Source organism: Salmo salar, chromosome 13 (genome assembly GCF_965601325.2).
Source record: "Salmo salar chromosome 13, fSalSal1, whole genome shotgun sequence".
In the NCBI taxonomy this organism is placed as follows: domain Eukaryota; kingdom Metazoa; phylum Chordata; class Actinopteri; order Salmoniformes; family Salmonidae; genus Salmo; species Salmo salar.
In genome coordinates, this window is record NC_138303.1 from 78,948,675 (window position 1) to 78,967,949 (window position 19,275).

The window sequence follows — 19,275 nt, forward strand, 5'->3', positions numbered from 1 at the left end:
CCTTTTGTTGTCTTCGTCAGAATGCACTCCCAGGACTGCTACTTCAATAACAAATGTTGGTTTGGTCCAAAATAATCCATCGTTATATCCGAATAGCGGCGTTTTGTTCGTGCGTTCCAGACACTACCCGAAATGGTAAATAAGGGTCGTGCGCATGGCGCAATTCGTGACAAAAAAAAATCTAAATATTCCATTACCGTACTTCGAAGCATGTCAAGCGCTGTTTAAAATCCATTTTTATGCCATTTTTCTCGTAGAAAAGCGATAATATTCCGACAGGGAATCTCCTTTTCGGCAAACAGAGGAAAAAATCACAAAGGCGGGGGCGGTCGGGTCACGCGCCTAAGCCCAGAGTCCCTTGATCGGCCACTTGAGAAAGGCGATAATGTGTTTCAGCCTGGGGCTGGGATGACGACATTCTGTTTTTTCCCGGGCTCTGAGCGCCTATGGACGACGTAGGAAGTGTCACGTTAGAGCAGAGATCCTTAGTAAAAGATAGAGATGGCAAAGAAGTTCAAGAAATGGTCAGACAGGCCACTTCCTGTAAAGGAATCTCTCAGGTTTTGACCTGCCATTTGAGTTCTGTTATACTCACAGACACCATTCAAACAGTTTTAGAAACTTTAGGGTGTTTTCTATCCATATGTAATAAGTATATGCATATTCTAGTTACTGGGTAGGAGTGGTAACCAGATTAAATCGGGTATGTTTTTTTATCCAGCCGTGTCAATACTGCCCCCTAGCCCTAACAGGTTAACGAGAGTCTTGTCTTTAAAATGGTGTAAAATAGTCATATGTTTGTGAAATTGAAGTTATAGCATTTTTTAGGTATTTGAATTTCGCCCCACGAGATTCCACTGGCTGTTGACTAGGTGCCCATAGAAGTTAACGGGATTGATTTTGACATCAGCCAGTGGAAAATCAGAGCGCCAAATTCAAAACAGCTAAAATCTCATAATTCCATTTTCTCAAACAATCAACTATTTTACACCATTTTAAAGATAAGACTCTCGTTAATCCAACCACATTGTCCGATTTCAAAAAGGCTTTACGGCGAAAGCATAAAATTTGATTGTTAGGACAGTTCCAACACAAGAAAAACCACACAGCCATTTTCCTAGCATGGACAGGCGTCACAAATACCAGAAATTTAGCTAAAATTATGCACTAACCTTTGACCATCTTCATCAGATGACACTCCTAGGACATTGTTACACAATACATGTATGTTTTGCTCGATAAAGTTCATATCTATATCCAAACACAGCATTTTACATTGGCGCGTAATGTTGAGAAATGTTTTACCTCCAAACCTCCGGTGAATGAGCAGAATGAGCACACATATTACAGAAATACTCATCATAAACTTTGATCAATATAGAAGTGTTATGCACAGAATTATAAATACACTTCTCCTAAATGTGAACCGCCTTGTCAGATTTAAAAAAAGGTTCACTGCGAAAGCACAATTTGCAATAATCTGAGTACAGCCCAGAAGACACCAATAACAAGCAAACAGAAACCAGCCATCTTGAAGTCAATAAAACTAAGAAATTATAAATATTCACTTACCTTTGATTATCTTCATCAGAAGACACTCCCAGGAACCCCAGCTCCACAATAAATGTTCGATAAAGTTAATATTTATGTCCAAATAATCAATTTTGTTCGCGCGTTAGGTTCACTATCCAAATCCACAACGCGCATGCTTACTTAGTCCAGACGAAAAGTAAGTCAAAGTTATACTACAGTTTGTAGAAACATGTCAAACGATGTATAGAATCAATCTTTAGGTTGGTTTTATCATATCTTGAATACAATTCCAACTGAACCTATCTGTTCTCTTTAGGAGTGAATATGAACTCAGCTCGCTCCCAAGTCATTGCGCATGACTGAGCCCATGACTTATAATGGGACACCTACTTTCTTGTGCTGTAATTCCCATCAAATTCACCATAGATTCTTCAAACACCGTTCTAAAGACTGTTGACATCTAGTGGAAGCTTTAGGAAGTGCAAAATGAACCCTAAGTCACTGTATACAGTTAAGGCAATCACTTGAAAAAACTACAACCTCAGATTTTCAACTTCCTGCTTGACTTTTTCTCAGGTTTTTGCCTGCCATATGAGTTCTGTTATACTCACAGACACCATTCAAACAGTTTTGGAAACTTCAGTGTTTTCTATCCAAATCTACTAATAATATGCATATTCTAGTTTCTGGGCCAGAGTAGTAACCTGTTCAAATTGCGGAAGTTTTTAATCCGGCCGTGAAAATACTGCCCCCTAGCCCCAACAGGTTAAAACGGGAATCACCCGTGGTAAGGACTGTTCAATGTTGGTCTGATCAATTGGACTGGGAAATGTTCTGGGTTGCCTCTGAGAATAGAATCGACAAACTCGGACTCATTGACTGGGTTCATAAGGAAGTGCATAGAAGATGGTCCCACAGTGATTATTTAGAACTTATCCAAACCAAAAGCTGTGGATAGATGGCAGCATTCGCGCAAAACTGAAAGTGCGAACCATTAGGAACATGGATGTGTACAAACAGACCAGCTATGCCTTACTTTTGTAATGCAATCGGAGGCAAAACAACAATACAGGGACAAAGTGGAGTCGAAATTCAACGGCTCGGATACGAGATATTATGTGGCAGGGACTCCAGACAATCACGGATTATAAAGCCAGCCATGTTGTGGACACAGACGCCTCCCTACTGAAAAAGGTATAAACGTATTTTACGCCTGCTTCATGGAGAACAACATCAAGCCGCCGACACAGGCCCCTGACGCTCACCAGGAACTGTGTGCTCTCGTTCTCCATGGCCGACGTGAGGGATGTCATTTAAGCATGTTAACCATCGCAAGGCTCCTGGCCCAGACGGCATCCCAAGCCACGTCCTCAGAGCATGTGCAGACCAGCTGGCTGGAGTGTTTACCTACATAATCAATCTCTCCATATCCCAGTCTGTTGTCCCCACTTGCTTCAAGATTTCCACCATTGTTCCTGTACCAAAGAAAGCAATGGTAACTTGACCTCTATGGGCTAGGTGGGACGCTAGCGTCCCCCCCGTGGTGCACTCCATCAACAGCAGGTGCATTTCAAGAGCGGCAAATTTGAATCCAAATAAATGTCAAAATTCAAATTTTTCAAACATACAACTATTTTACACCCTTTGAAAGATAAACATCTCCTTAATCTAACCACGTTTTACGATTTCAAAAAGGTTTTACGGCGAAAGCATAAATTTAGAGTATGTTAGGACAGTACATTTACAAGAGTTGTGTGTAATGTTTTGTCAATTCAAAGACAGGGTCACCAAAACCATAAAACCAGCTAAAATGATGCACTAACCTTTTACAATCTCCATCAGATGACACTCCTAGAACATTATGTTAGACAATGCATGCATTTTTAGTTCTATCAAGTTCATATTTATATCCAAAAACAGCGTTTTACTATGGCATTGATGTTGAGGAAATCGTTTCCCTCCAATAACCGGCAGTCAAGTCAACACCACAAATTAAATAATTAAAATTAGAAAACATTGGTAAAATATTATATTGTCATTTAAAGAATTATAGATTTACATCTCTTGAACGCAATCAACTTGCCAGATTTAAAAATAACCTTACTGGGAAATCACACTTTGCAATAATCTGAGCACTGCGCCCAGAAAAATACGCGTTGCGATACAGACTAGACGTCATGTTGGGGAGATCTAAAATCGAAAATACTATGTAAATAATCCATTACCTTTGATTCTCTTCATCAGATGTCACTTCCAGGTATCACAGGTCCATAACGAATGTAGTTTTGTTCAAAAAAGCTCATCATTTATGTCCAAAAATCTCCGTCTTGTTAGCACATGATCTAAGCCAGCCGGACTTCTCGTCATGAACGAGGGGAAAAAATATATTTACGTTCGTTCAAACATGTCAAACGTTGTATAGCATAAATCATTAGGGCCTTTTTTAACCAGAACATGAATAATATTCAAGGTGGACGAATGCATACTCTTTTATAACGTATTGGAACGAGGGTACCCAACATGAACTCGCGCGCCAGGTGTCTAATGGGCCATCATCGTTCCATGGCTCTTGTTCGGTCAGATCTCCCTCCAGAAGACTCAAAACACTTTGTAAAGGCTGGTGACATCTAGTGGAAGCAATAGGAAGTGCCAAAATATTCCTCAGCCCCTGTGTTTTTCAATGGGATAGGTTTAAAGGTAATACAACACATCAGGTATCCACTTCCTGTCAGAAAATGTCTCAGGGTTTTGCCTGCCAAATGAGTTCTGTTATACTCACAGACACCATTCAAACAGTTTTAGAAACTTTAGAGTGTTTTCTATCCATATATAATAAGTATATGCATATTCTAGTTACTGGGTAGGATTAGTAACCAGATTAAATCGGGTACATTTTTTTTATCCAGCCGTGCAAATACTGCCCCCTAGCCCTAACAGGTTAATGACTCGCCCCATAGCACTCACTTTTGTCATCATGAAGTGATTTGAGAGGATGGTTAAGGACCATATCACATCCACATTACTCGACACCCGAGACCCACTTCTATTCGCATACCGCCCCAACAGATCCACGAATGATGCAATTGCCATAGCACTGCACACTGCCCTATACTACCTGGACGAGAAATACCTATGTCAGAATGCTGTTCATTGACTACAGATCAGCCTTTAACACCATTTACTATAGTGCCCTTCGAACTCGGGGCCCTGGGTGTGAACCCATCCCTGTGCAACCGGGTCCTGGACTTCCTGACTGGCTGACCCCCAAGTTGTGAAGGTTTGCAACAACACATGCTCAGCCTCATCCTGTATTCCCTGTTCACGCCCGTCTCCGAGTAAATCGTCAAGTTTTCTGACGACACAATCGTGGTAGGCCTGATTACCAACAACGATGAGCCTACAGGGAGGAGGTGAGAGCCCTAACTGAGTGGTGCCAGAAAAATAACCTCTCCCTCAACAAAACGAAGGAGCTAATTGTGGACCTCAGGAGAGAGCACGCCCCCATCCACATTGACTGGGCCGCAGTGGAGAGGGTTCCTCGGCGTGCACATCACTGATCACCTGAAATGGTCCCTTCAGACAGTGTGGCGAAGAAGACCCAAACGCACCTCTTCAATCTCAGGAGGCTGAAGAAATTCTGCTAGGCCCCTAAGACCCTCTGACTTCTACAGATGCACCACTGAGCGCATCCTGTCGGGCTGTATCAATGCCTGGTACGGCAATTGCAACGTCCGTAACCACAGGGCTCTCCAGAGGTTGGTACAGTCAGCCCAGTGCATCACCGGGGGCTGCAAGGACCTCAAGGACATCTACAGCACATGGTGTCACAGGAAGGCCAAGAAGATCATCAAGGACCTCAACCATCCGAGCCATGGCCTGTTTACCCCGCTACCATCTAGAAGGCAAAGACGGTACAGGTGCCTCAGCGTTGGGACCAAAACTGTTTATCTCCAGGCCATCAATGTTAAACAGTCACCCCTTGTACCCCCAGTACCCTGCCCTGAACCTTAGTCACTGTTACTAGCCGGCTACCACCTGGTACTCGACCCTGCACCTTAAATTCTGCTGCCTTATGTACATAGTCATTGAACACTGGTCACATTTTAATAATGTTGCATGAATGGTTTTACAAACTTTATATGTATATATAAAATGGCGCCGGAAGAAATGGCAGGAGTTTTACGGGTGCCCAACCAATTGTGCCGGGATTCTTCCAATGGCATTGAGGAGTACACCACATCAGTCACTGGCATTATCAATAAGTGCATCGAGGACGTCGTCCCCACAGTGACTGTACGTACATACCTCAACCAGAAGCCATGGATTACAGGCAACATTCGCATTGAGCTAAAGGGTAGAGCTGCCGCTTTCAAGGTGCGGGACTCTAACCCGGAAGCTTACAAGAAATCCTGCTATGCCCTGCGACGAACCATCAAACAGGCAATGCATCAATTCAGGGCTAAGATTGAATCATACTACACCAGCTCCGATGCTCGTCTTATGTGGCAGGGCTTGCAAACTATTACAGACTACAAAGGGAAGCACAGCCGCGAGCTGCCCAGTGACACGAGCCTACCAGACGAGCTAAATCACTTCTATGCTCGCTTTGAGGCAAGCAACACTGAGACATGCATGAGAGCATCAGCTGTTCCGGATGACTGTGTGGGCACACTCTCCGTAGCCGACGTGAGTAATACCTTTAAACAGGTCAACATACACAAGGCTGCGGGGCCAGACGTGTGCTCCGGGCATGTGCTGACCAACTGGCAGGTGTCTTCACTGACATTTTCAACATGTCCCTGATTGAGTCTGTAACACCAACATGTTTCAAGCAGACCACCATAGTCCCTGTGCCCAAGAACACTAAGGCAACCTGCCTAAATGACTACCGACCCGTAGCACTCACGTCCATAGCCATGAAGTGCTTTGAAAGGTTGGTAATGGCTCACATCAACACCATTATCCCAGAAATCCTAGACCCACTCCAATTTGCATACTGCCCAAACAGATCCACAGATGACGCAATCTCTATTGCACTCCACACTACCCTTTCCCACCTGGACAAAAGGAACACTTATGTGAGAATGCTATTCATTGACTACAGCTCAGCTTTCAACACCATAGTAGCCTCAAAGCTCATCACTAAGCTAAGGATCCTGGGACTAAACGCCTCGCTCTGCAACTGGATCCTGGACTTCCTGACGGGCCGCCCCCAGGTGGTAAGGGTAGGTAGCAACACATCTGCCACGCTGATCCTCAACGCTGGAGATCCACAGGGGTGCGTGCTCAGTCCTGTCCTGTACTCCCTCTTCACCCACAACTGCATGGCCAGGCACGACTCCAACACCAAGTTTGTAGACGACACAACAGTGGTAGGCCTGATCAACGACGAGACAGCCTATAGGGAGGAGGTCAAGGACCTGGCCGGGTGGTGCCAGAATAACAACCTATCCCTCAACGTAACCAAGACAAAGATGATTGTGGACTACAGGATAAGGAGGACCGAGCATGCCCCCATTCTCATCGACGGGGCTGTAGAGGAGCAGGTTGAGAGCTTCAAATTCCTCAACAACAAACTAGAATGGTCCGGGCACAACAAAGCCTATTTCCCCTCAGGAAACTAAAAAGATTTGGCACGGGTCCTGAGATCCTTAAAAGGTTCTACAGCTGCAACATCGAGAGCATCCTGACTGGTTGCATCACTGCCAGGTACGGCAATTGCTCGGGCTCCGACTGCAAGGCACTACAGAGGGTAGTGCGTATGGCCCAGTACATCACTGGGGCTAAGCTGCCTGCCATTCAGGACCTCTACACCAGGCGGTGTCAGAGGAAGGCCCTAAAAATTGTCAAAGACCCCAGTCATAGACTGTTCTCTCTACTGCCGCATGGCAAGCGGTACCGGAGTGACAAGTCTAGGACAGAAATGCTTCTCAACAGTTTTTACCCCCAAGCCATAAGACTCCTGAACAGGTAATCAAATGGCTACCTGGACTATTTGCATTGTAAACCCCTCTTTTTACTCTGCTACTACTCTCTATTTATCATATATGCATAGTCACTTTAACTATACATTCATGTACATACTACCTCAAATGGGCCGACCAACCAGTGTTCCCGCACGTTGGCTAACCGGGCTAGCTGCATTGTGTCCCGCTACCCGCCAAACCCCTCTTTTACGCTACCGCTACTTTCTGTTCATCATATATGCGTAGTCACTTTAACCATATCTACATGTACAAACTCCTCAATCAGCCCGACTAAACGGTGTCTGTATGTACCCTCGCTACTTTTATAGCCTCGCTACTGTATATAGCCTATCTTTTTACTGTTGTTTTATTTCTTTACTTATTACCTATTGTTCACCTAATACCTTTTTTGCACTATTGGTTAGAGCCTGTAAGTAAGCATTTCACTGTAACGTCTACACCTGTTGAATTCAGTGCACATGACAAACTTTGATTTGATATACTGTATTCTAGTCCTACTCATCCTATATAACTACTGCTGTACAGACCTTTTCTATTCATATGTCTATACACCAGTATTTATTTATTTAATAACATTGCTCGTTCTGATATAGGATGTAAATAAATAAATTGTATGTATTGCTGGGTGTTACTGCGCTTTTGGAGCTGGAATCACAAGCATTTCGCTGCATCTGTGATAACATCTGCATATCTGTGTACGCAACAAATAAACTTCGATTTAATCCTAGATCAGCAATAATAATCTTGAGAAACTATGAACACCAGCTCTGCACTGTAGTCTCTCTCTTCACTTTTTGGTAATTGCTGTTTGTTGTCTTATTTGTTTAGTTGCTTGTTTGTGTGTTTAGCTGTAAACAGAAGCTGTATGCGGAGAAGTTGCCCAACACCAGCATCATCATACCATTCCACAACGAGGGCTGGTCATCCCTGCTCAGGACTGTACACAGCGTGCTCAACCGGTCCCCGCCTGAGCTCATTGCAGAGGTCATACTGGTGGACGACTTCAGCGACAAAGGTACACTGAGACATGCATGGATACACACACACACACACACACACACACACACACACACACACACACACACACACACACACACACACACACAGTGTTCCCTCAGTGTATAAGTGACTCATTTGTTTACCAGCATGTTTGCTGAGGGTTGTCCCGCAGTCATTTATTAACAAGGCCTAGACGAAGACTGCAGCTCTAGAGCCTCCTTCAGCAGCTGAGCTCTTCTCTTCTCAGCACCTCTCAGCCCAGCCTTCACCAAGCAGTGTTTAATTAATCTTTAATTAGCTCCACCGCCACCCCAACCTCATTGATGGATGTGTTTTCCATCTCCGTCACCTCATAAGGAATTAATTGTTCAGTGCCTTTAAGTTAGGCGCAAAGACATGGCATGAAGTTGGACAAGTCACTGGTCCTTTTGAGTTTGTGTAAGTCATGTTCTTCAAAACCTTTACTGCATTCATTGAAATTACTGTGTGTGTCACCGTTCAAAAGTTTGGGGTCACTTAGAAATATCCTTGTTTTGGAAAGATTTTTTTTGTTTTTGTCCATTTTTAAAATAACATCAAATTGATCAGAAATACAGTGTAGACATTGTTAATGTTGTAAATGACTATTGTAGCTGGAAACGGCTACAATAGAATATCAACGTAGGCATACAGAGGCCCATTATCAGCAACCATCACTCCTGTGTTCCAATGGCACGTGTTAGCTAATCCAAGTTGATCATTTTCAAAGGCTAATTGATCATTAGAAAATCATTTTGCAATTGTTAGCACAGCTGAAAACAGTTGTCCTGATTAAAGAAGCAATAAACTGGCCTTCTTTAGACTAGTTGAGTATCTGGAGCATCAGCACAAGTCCTCAGCTTCATTAAGTAGTACCCGCAAAACACCAGTCTCAACGTCAACAGTGAAGAGGCGACTCCGGGATGCTGGCCTTCTAGGCAGAGTTGCCAATAAAAATAACAAATTAAGATGGGTAAAGGAACACAGATTTTGGACAGAGGAACTCTGCCTAGAGGCCAGCATCCTGGCGTTGCCTCTTCACTGGTGATGTTGAGACTGGTGTTTTGCGGGTATTATTTAATGAAGCTGCCAGTTGAGGACTTGTGAGCCGTCTATTTCTCAAATGAGACACTAATGTACTTGTCCTCTTGCTCAGTTGTGCACCGGGGCCTCCCACTCTTTCTATTCTGGTTAGAGCCAGTTTGCGCTGTTCTGTGAAGGGAGTAGTACACAGATCTTCAGTTTCTTGGCAATTTCTCGCATGGAATGGCCTTCATTTCTCAGAACAATAATAGAGTGACGAGTTTCAGAAGTAAGTTATTTGTTTCTGGCCATTTTGAGCCTGTAATCGAACACATAAATGCTGATGGTCCAGATACTCAACTAGTCTAAAGAAGGCCAGTTTATTGCTTCTTTAATCAGAACAGCAGTTTTAAGCTGTGCTAACATAATTACAGAAGGGTTTTCTAGTGATCAATTAGACTTTTTAAAATGATAAACTTGGATTAGCTAACACAACGTGCCATTGGAACACAGGAGTGATGTTTTCTGATAATGGGCCTCTGTACGCCTATGTAGATATTCCATTATAAATCAGCCATTTCCAGCTACAATAGTCATTTACAACATTAACACGGTCTACACTGTGTTTCTGATCAATTTGATGTTATTTTAATGGACAAAAAAAACTTTTTTCTTTCAAATTTCTAAGTGACCCCAAACTTTTTAATGTGGGTGGGTATAGAGACAGTTGAGAAAAGATTGGAAAGGTAGGAGGAGGATTCAAACCCATGCCGACTCTGACATATTAAACGTGTGCCGGGGTCAGTTAGTGGCTCTAACCGCTGGACCACACAGGCCACAAATTACTGGAAATCTTATACAGATCTTGACTTTGTCAGTGAGGGGGAAAATCACCTGTTGTCAGGACTGAATCAGCTGCTGGTTAGATGTGGAAGGATTAAAACCAGCAGTGCTGCTGACTGGACATTGAAGACTAGTGTTTGAGTAGGCCTGTTTAAGAAGAATCCTACAGTCTCTGTGGGTTTGTGTTCCCAAACACGGTTTAATCAGTTTGAACTATGGAGTCAATGCACGACTCTGAACTCTTACATAATGAATCGGAGGTGTATACATTCTTGCCCACACTTTCTCCCAGAATATTTAATAATGCATTCTGGCTAAATAGAAGCGAGAATATTAATAATGTTTTAGTTATAGGGGTGCAGAATATGTCAGGCCATCATGTGATCTACACACTGCAGTGCAATGTACAAAGACTGTAAATGCTATAGGTCACATACTACAGACTTTAGCGTGGGGTTGCATAGAGCCTACAGTGCTGCTGAATCACGCACACCGTACTGTATAGCTCCTTCTGACACAGAGCTGTGGACGAGTCATATTTGCTTAGGGAAAATGAACAAATGATTATGCTAATGCTGTCCAGGGTCTGATTGCTATTCGGTCCTCTTTAAGAAAAAAAAACTTTGGGCTATAATCAATCCAGGTCCTGTGCCAGCCCTGGGTGACTCATTTGCAGCAGTGAGGCCACAGCATTCTTTATACGCCTCCTCCCACCACCAAGTGAAACCACCTAATTTGTTATTTGGCGGTGATTAGCCTTTCCTACTTTTATATCTTCTGTGGTAGCTAGGTAGCCTGTGGTAATGCAGATTATATTATTTGGATGAATGCACATTGGGGCTCCGGAGTGGCGCAGCCGTCTTAGGCACTGCATCTCAGTGCTATAGGCGTCACTACAGACCCTGGTTCGATTCCAGGCTGTATTAGAACCAGCTGTGATTGGGAGTCCCATAGGGCAGCGCACAATTGACCCAGCGTCGTCCGGGTAAGGGTTTGGCCATCATTGTAAATAAGAATTTGTTCTTTAACTGACTTGACTAGTTAAATAAATAAAAATGAATGGTTTGGTTACAATTGGCTTCTGCTGGTCATAGGAGATATGGAAAACAATGTACTACTATTGATGAAACACATGGTAGGTAGGTGTTTGTAATCATTAACTAACCTCCCGGTAGCTATGGTAATTATGCCCTAGTGTACATATCAGTACACAACAAACTGCTGCGTCATCTGCAAAACGTTTCCAGGCTTTTGTATCATAAGCCATGTTTGATCATTTGTCTTGTTACCTGTGAGCTTCATTTTTGTATTATTCAACCAAACTTTTCTCTACCACTTCATTTAAGTCACTGCAAAGTCAGTCTTTTGTTGTTGGACTTTTCAGTAGAACTTCCATTCAGCGTATGTTTTCAGTATCGAACCGTTTCCCTTGCCACATCACATCTTCATTTTGAGCATAGTGCAGAAAGCATTAACTCATGAATAAGGGATGCAATGTATATGTTCTGCTCTTCATGTTCCAGACCGAATAAACCATCTGTCTTTCATTGAATTTAAGAAAATGTAGGATCACAGGATTCATCATGATTCATTACATTTTCACATTACATTTGCAATACCAAATTATTCGTCAATGCACGGTAGGTGCATATGGAATTGATGTACAGTATTTGTCTGAGTGGTTCAAATGAAGAGGTTTTTGAACAACATCAAATTTTATTGGTCACATACACATGGTTAGTAGATGTTAATGCAAGTGTAGCGAAATGCTTGTGCTTCTAGTTCCAACAGTGCAGTAATATCTAACAAATAATCTAACAATTCCCCAACAACTACCGTAAATTCCGGACTATAAGCCGCAACTTTTTTACCAGGCTTTGAACCTCGCGGGTTAAACAATGACGCGGCTAATATATGGATTTTTCCCGCTTTAAATGTTTTTTTTTCTCCAAAAAAACATTCTGTGACGTGCTCAGTTTTTTGGCGGCATGAAGCTTTCATTAGACCAATGAAATTGCCGAACAGGTTAAGGTCAAACAACTTTTTTGTTTACTGTTTAGATTAAATCGAGCGCTCTCAAACTTCCCATCATTCTGATTACGGTAGTCATTTTGTCACCCTCATCATGGCAAAGACACGGAGAAATGCATATGATGCAGCTTTCAAGTTGAAGGCGATTGATCTGGCTGTTGGAAAAGGAAATAGAGCTGCTGCACGGGAGCTTGGTCTTAATGAGTCGATGATAAGACTTTGGAAACGGCAGCGTGAGGAATTGACTCAGTGCAAAAAGACAACTAAAGCTTACTGCTAATTAAAAATAAAAAAAAATTGTTACAAGCCGTGTTTCATTAAAGCCTATTTATTTTTGTTACAAGCCGTGTTTCGTTAAAGCCTATTTATTTTTGTTCCGAGCCATGTTTTGTTAAAGCCTGTGTAAAGTTCATTTGTTTCAATGTACCGGTAGGCACCTGCGGCTTATTTATGTTCAAAATATTTAAATAAAACTAATTCAGTGGGTGCAGCTTATATTCAGGTGTGCTTAATAGTCCGGAAAGTATGGTACCTAATACACAAATCTAAAGGGGTGGATGAGAATATGTACATATAAATATATGGATGAGCGATGGTCGAGCAGCATAGGCAAGGTGCAGTAGATGGTATAAAATACAGTATATACATGTGATATGAGTAATGTAAGATATGTACACATTATTAAAGTGGCATTATTTAGAGTGGCATTGTTTAGTGACTAGTGATTGGGTCTCAATGTGGGCAGCAGCCTCTGAGTTAGTGATTGCTGTTTAGCAGTCTGATGGCCTTGAGATGGCTGTTTCTCAATCTCTCGGTCCCAGCTTTGATGCACCTCTACTGACCTCTCCTTCTGGATGATAGCAGTGTGAACAGGCAGTGGCTTGGTTGGTTGTTGTCCTTGATCTTTTTGGCCTTCCTGTGACATCGGGTGGTGTAGGTGTCATGGATGGCAGGTAGTTTGCCCACGGTGATGTGTTGTGCAGACCGCACCACCCTCTGGAGAGCTTTGCGGTTGAGGGCGGTGCAGTTGCCGTACCAGGCTGTGATACAGCCCGACAGGATGCTCTCGATTGTGCATCTGTAAAAGGTTTGTCAGGATTTTGGGTGACAAGCCAAGTTTCTTCAGCCTCCTGAGGTTGAAGAGGCGCTGTTGCACCTTCTTCACCACACTGTCTGTGTGGGTAGACCATTTCAGTTTGTCTGTGATGTGTACGCCCAGGAACATAACACTTCCCACCTTCTCCATTACTGACCCTTCGATGTGGATAGGGGGGTGCTCTCTCTGCTGTTTCCTGAAGTACACGATCATCTCCTTTTGTTTTGTTGACTTTGAGTGAGAGGTTGTTTTCCTGACACCACACTCCGAGTGCACTCATCTCCTCCCTATAGGCTCTCTCGTTGTTGTTGGTGATCAAGCCCACCACTGTTGTCGTCTGCAAACTTGATGATTGAGTTGGAGGTGTGCATGGCCATGCAGTCATGGGTGAACAGGGAGTACAGGAGAGGGCTAAGCACACACCCTTGTGGGACCCCAGTGTTGCGGGTCATTGAAGTGAAGATGTTGTTTCCTACCTTCCACCTGGTGGTAGCCCGTCAAAGTCCAGGACCCAGTTGCACAGGGAGGGGTTGAGACCCAGGGCCTCCAGCTTGATGATGAGCTTGGAGGTTACTATGGTGTTGAATGCTGAGCTGTAGTTAATGAACAGCATTCTTACATAGGTTTCTTTTTGTCCAGATGGGATAGGGCAGTGTGCAGTGCCATGACGATTGTGTCATCTGTGGACCTGTTGGGGCGGTATGAAGTGGGTCTCGGGTGGCCGGTAAGGAGGCGGTGATATGATCCTTGACTAGTCTCTCATAGCACTTCATGATGACAGAATTAAGTGCTACGGGGCGGTAGTCATGTAGTTCAGTTATCTTTGCCTTCTTGGGTACAGGAACAATGGTAGCCATCTTGAAGCATATGGGGACAACAACAGACTGGGATAGGGAGCAATTAAATATGCCCGTAAACACACCAGCTAGCTGGTCTGCGCATGCTCTGAGGACGTGGCTATGGATGCTGTCTTGGCCAGCAGCCTTGTGAGGGTTTTACTCACGTCAGCCACTGAGAAGGAGAGGGGGGGCCTGTGTCTTTGTTAGCGAGCCGCGACGGTTGCACTGTATTATTCTCAAAGCGGGCAAAGAATGTATTTAGTTTGTCTGGAAGCGTGACATCGGTATCCGTGACGTGGCTGTTTTTGTAGTCCGTGATTTCCTGTGGACCCTGCCACATCCGTCTCGTGTCTGAGGTGTTGAATTGCGACTCCACCTTGTCCCTGTACTGGCATTTTGCTTGTTGGATTGCCTTGCGGAGGGAATAACTACACTGTTTATATTCAGCCATATCACCAGACCTCTTTCCATGCTTAAATGCGGTGGATCGCACTTTCAGTTTTTCGCAAATGCCGCCATCAGCCACAGTTTCTGGTTAGGGTAGGTTTTTAAAAAAATTTTTTTTTACATATTCCAGTCCGCGTGATCAAAACAATCTTGGAGCGTGGCTTCCGATTGGTCAGACCAGTGTTGAATGGTTCTCATCACTGGTACATACTCGTCACTTGAACCATGGGCCTCCAAGGTACAAATCAGCAAGTTGCTATAATCAACATTTACATTACATTTACATTTTAGTCATTTAGCAGACGCCCTTATCCAGAGCGACTTACAGTAGTGAATGCATACATTTCATTTCATACATTATTTTTCTGTGCTGGCCCCCCGTGGGAATCAAACCCACAACCCTGGTGTTGCAAACACCATGCTCTACCAACTGAGCTATTCATTATTTATGGTTTATCTGTTTTTTCCTTTTGTGTAAGAGGCCGGTACATCTACTTATTGTGCCTGCTGTAGGAACACAGATAGTTCCCCTTGGTTCATCATCATCTCAGAAGACGCATGCAGAGTACTTTACATCCAGACTCATTTTCCTATTGCATTCAGCATGTTCTTAATCTCTCCAATTTCTCTCCCATTACACTGGTTTTCAGGTGGGGTGTTGTCTCTTTTAAGACTGTCTCAGAGAACATGAGAATCACCCTGGGCTCATCAGCTCCAGTTTGAGTCTCTCTTTTTAGAAAAGTCTGCGCTCAGACAGACTGTGCAATCAGGGACAGATGACAGGCCGTCAGATGGGGCCTCAAACCAGCATTAAAATATGCGGTGCACTAAAGCAATTATCGTCAGAAGCCAAATTACGCACATTGTCAGACAAAGCCAGGTCAACTTTGGATGCTTTTAAGCTGCCTGTTTTTACTCATATGCCAATTGTTGCCTTTGCGGTACATTTACAGTGCATTCAGAAAATATTCAGACACTTGGCTTTTTCCACATTGTGTTACTTTATAGCCTTATTCTAAAATTGATTAAATTGTTATTGTTCTTCAATCTACACACAATATCCAATAATGACAAAGCAAAAACAGGTTTTTAGAAATTTGTGCAAATGTATTAAAATAAAATATGGAAATATCACATTCACGTAAGTATTCAGACCCTTTACACAGTACTTTTGTTGATGCACGTTTAGCAGCGATCACAGCCTCAACTTCTTGGGTATGACGCTACAAGCTTGGCACAACTGTATTTGGGGAGTTTCTTCCATTCTTTTCTGCAGATCCTCTCAAGCTCTCAGGTTGGATGGGGAGCGTCGCTGCACAGCTATTTTCAGGTCTCTCCAGAGATGTTCGATCAGGTTCGGGCTCTGGCTGGGCCACTCAAGGACATTCAATTACTTTTTGAATTCATTTTTTAACCTTTATTTAACTAGGCAAGTCAGTTAAGAACAAATTATTGTCATAACTGTCCCGAAGCCACTCCTGTGTTGTTTTGGGGTGTGTGCTTAGGGTCGTTGTCATGTTGGAAGGTGAACCATCACCCCAGTCTGAGGTCCTGAGCACTCTGTAGCAGATGTTCATCAAGGATCTCTCTGTACTTCGCTCCGTTCATCTTTCCCTCGATCCTGACTAGTCTCCCAGTCCCTGCCACTGAAAAACAACCCCACAGCATGATGCTGCCACCACCGTGCTTCACCGTAGGGATGGTGCCTGGTTTCCTCCAGACATGACAATTGGCTTTCAGGCCAAAGTGTTCGATCTTGGTTTCATCAGACCAGAAAATCTTGTTTCTCATGGTTAGAGTCCTTTAGGTGCCTTTTTGGCAAACTCCAAGCCGGGGGTCATGTGCCTTTTTACTGAGGATTGGCATCCGTCTGGCCACAAAGCCCTGATTGGTGGAGTGCTGCAGAGATGGGAGAACCTTCCAGAAGGACATCCATCTCCACAAAGGAACTCTGGAGCTCTGTCAGAGTGACCATTGGGTTCTTGGTCACCTCCCTGACCAAGCTCTAGGAAGAGTCTTGGTGGTTCCAAACTAATTCCATTTTAAGAATGATGGAGGCCACTGTGTTCTTGGGGACCTTCAATGCTGCAGACATTTTTTGGTACCATTCTCAGAGCTCTACGGACAATTCCTTCGACCTCATGGCTTGGCTTTTTGCTCTGACATGCACTGTCAACTTTGGGACCTTAAAAAGACCAGGTGTGTGCCTTTCCAAATCATGTCCAATCAATTGAATTTACCCCTGGTGGACTTCAATCAAGTTTTAGAAACAGCTCAAAGATGATCAATGGAAACAGGATGCACCTAGGGTTGGAAACTTACCCAGGGGAAATTAAGCCCTGGAATTTGGGGAATTTTGCTTAAATTCATCAAAAAAGTTAGCTCATAACGGTGAACCTTTTTTTGTGGGATACGCAAGGCAATTCTAGGTCTTGTGGCATATTTTGGTTAAACTATCCCCAATTCATTGGAATTGCAACACTCTGCATGCACAGTGCATTCTTCCATCACATGTGCAGTGCACTCCATCACATGTACAGCTGATTCTCAAGATCTTGCACACTAATGAGATGCTATTGAGCCCACACTACTACACTGTCTGAGCCAAGGACTACATCCTTTCTGGTAAGTTTTGATTACAATACTGGGTGGGTTGAATATACACTGCTCAAAAAAATAAAGGGAACACTTAAACAACACAATGTAACTCCAAGTCAATCACACTTCTGTGAAATCAAACTGTCCACTTAGGAAGCAACACTGATTGACAATAAATTTCACATGCTGTTGTGCAAATGGAATAGACAACAGGTGGAAATTATAGGCAATAAGCAAGACACCCCCAATAAAGGAGTGGTTCTGCAGGTGGAGACCACAGACCACTTCTCAGTTCCTATGCTTCTTGGCTGATGTTTTGGTCACTTTTGAATGCTGGCGGTGCTTTCACTCTAGTGGTAGCATGAGACGGAGTCTACAACCCACACAAGTGGCTCAGGTAGTGCAGCTCATCCAGGATGGCACATCAATGCGAGCTGTGGCAAGAAGGTTTGCTGTGTCTGTCAGCGTAGTGTCCAGAGCATGGAGGCGCTACCAGGAGATAAGCCAGTACATCAGGAGACGTGGAGGGGGCCGTAGGAGGGCAACAACACAGCAGCAGGACTGCTACCTCCGCCTTTGTGCAAGGAGGAGCAGGAGGAACACTGCCAGAGCCCTGCAAAATGACCTCCAGCAGGCCACAAATGTGCATGTGTCTGCTCAAACGGTCAGAAACAGACTCCATGAGGGTGGTATGAGGGCCCGACGTCCACAGATGGGGGTTGTGCTTACAGCCCAACACCGTGCAGGACGTTTGGCATTTGCCAGAGAACACCAAGATTGGCAAATTCGCCACTGGTGCCCTGTGCTCTTCACAGATGAAAGCAGGTTCACACTGAGCACATGTGACAGACGTGACAGAGTCTGGAGATGCCGTGGAGAACGTTCTGCTGCCTGCAACATCCTCCAGCATGACCGGTTTGGCGGTGAGTCAGTCATGGTGTGGGGTGGCATTTCTTTGGGGGGCCGCACCTCCATGTGCTCGCCAGAGGTAGCCTGACTGCCATTAGGTACCGAGATGAGATCCTCAGACCCCTTGTGAGACCATATGCTGGTGCGGTTGGCCCTGGGTTCCTCCTAATGCAAGACAATGCTAGACCTCATGTGGCTGGAGTGTGTCAGCAGTTCCTGCAAGAGGAAGGGATTGATGCTATGGACTGATTCCAGGAGGACCATGAGCTGTTGCTATCAATAAGGTGTCTGATTCATCATTTTCACCGTGAATAGAAGTAGCGGGATTTCTGTTAGAGGTTGCTTGTTGTGAGAGCTGAGGGAACTTTATGTACTTGGCCAGATGATTCTGCATCGTTGTTGCATTCTTCACATATGATTTGGCACAGTATTTTGAAATATACACAGCTTTTCCTTGTACATTAGCTGCAGTGAAATGTCTCCACACATCAGATAGTGCCCATGGCGTTTTCCTGTAAAGAGTAGGGGGGAAAAAAGAGTAAATAAATAATACAATTCCATGTACAGATAAATAGTTAAGTAGTTAAATTAAACTCCTTTGTAAGATAAATATTTGAAAATTAAACATGGAAACAGTTAGCAGGCTCAAGCAAGCCCATTCCCCAGACCTGAATCCAATTGAGCACATCTGGGACATCATGTCTCGCTCCATCCACCAACGCCACGTTGCACCACAGACTGTCCAGGAGTTGGCAGATGCTTTAGTCCAGGTCTGGGAGGAGATCCCTCAGGAGACCATCCGCCACCTCATCAGGAGCATGCCCAGGCATTGTAGGGAGGTCATACAGGCACGTGGAGGCCACACACACTACTGAGCCTCATTTTGACTTGTTTTAAAGACATTACATCAAAGTTGGATCAGCCTGTAGTGTGGTTTTCCACTTTAATTTTG

The 19,275-nt window shown here is 44.0% G+C and overlaps 1 protein-coding gene across 1 annotated transcript in view; it reads left to right on the forward strand.

The window, feature by feature from the left end:
- Positions 1-19,275, forward strand: part of LOC106567995 (polypeptide N-acetylgalactosaminyltransferase 10) — a 141,842-nt gene that overhangs the window by 50,721 nt on the left and 71,846 nt on the right. The window contains exon 4 of the mRNA XM_014137962.3: positions 8,369-8,535. Coding sequence (XP_013993437.1) covers positions 8,369-8,535 — 167 coding nt within the window. The remainder of the gene's footprint in view (positions 1-8,368; positions 8,536-19,275) is intronic.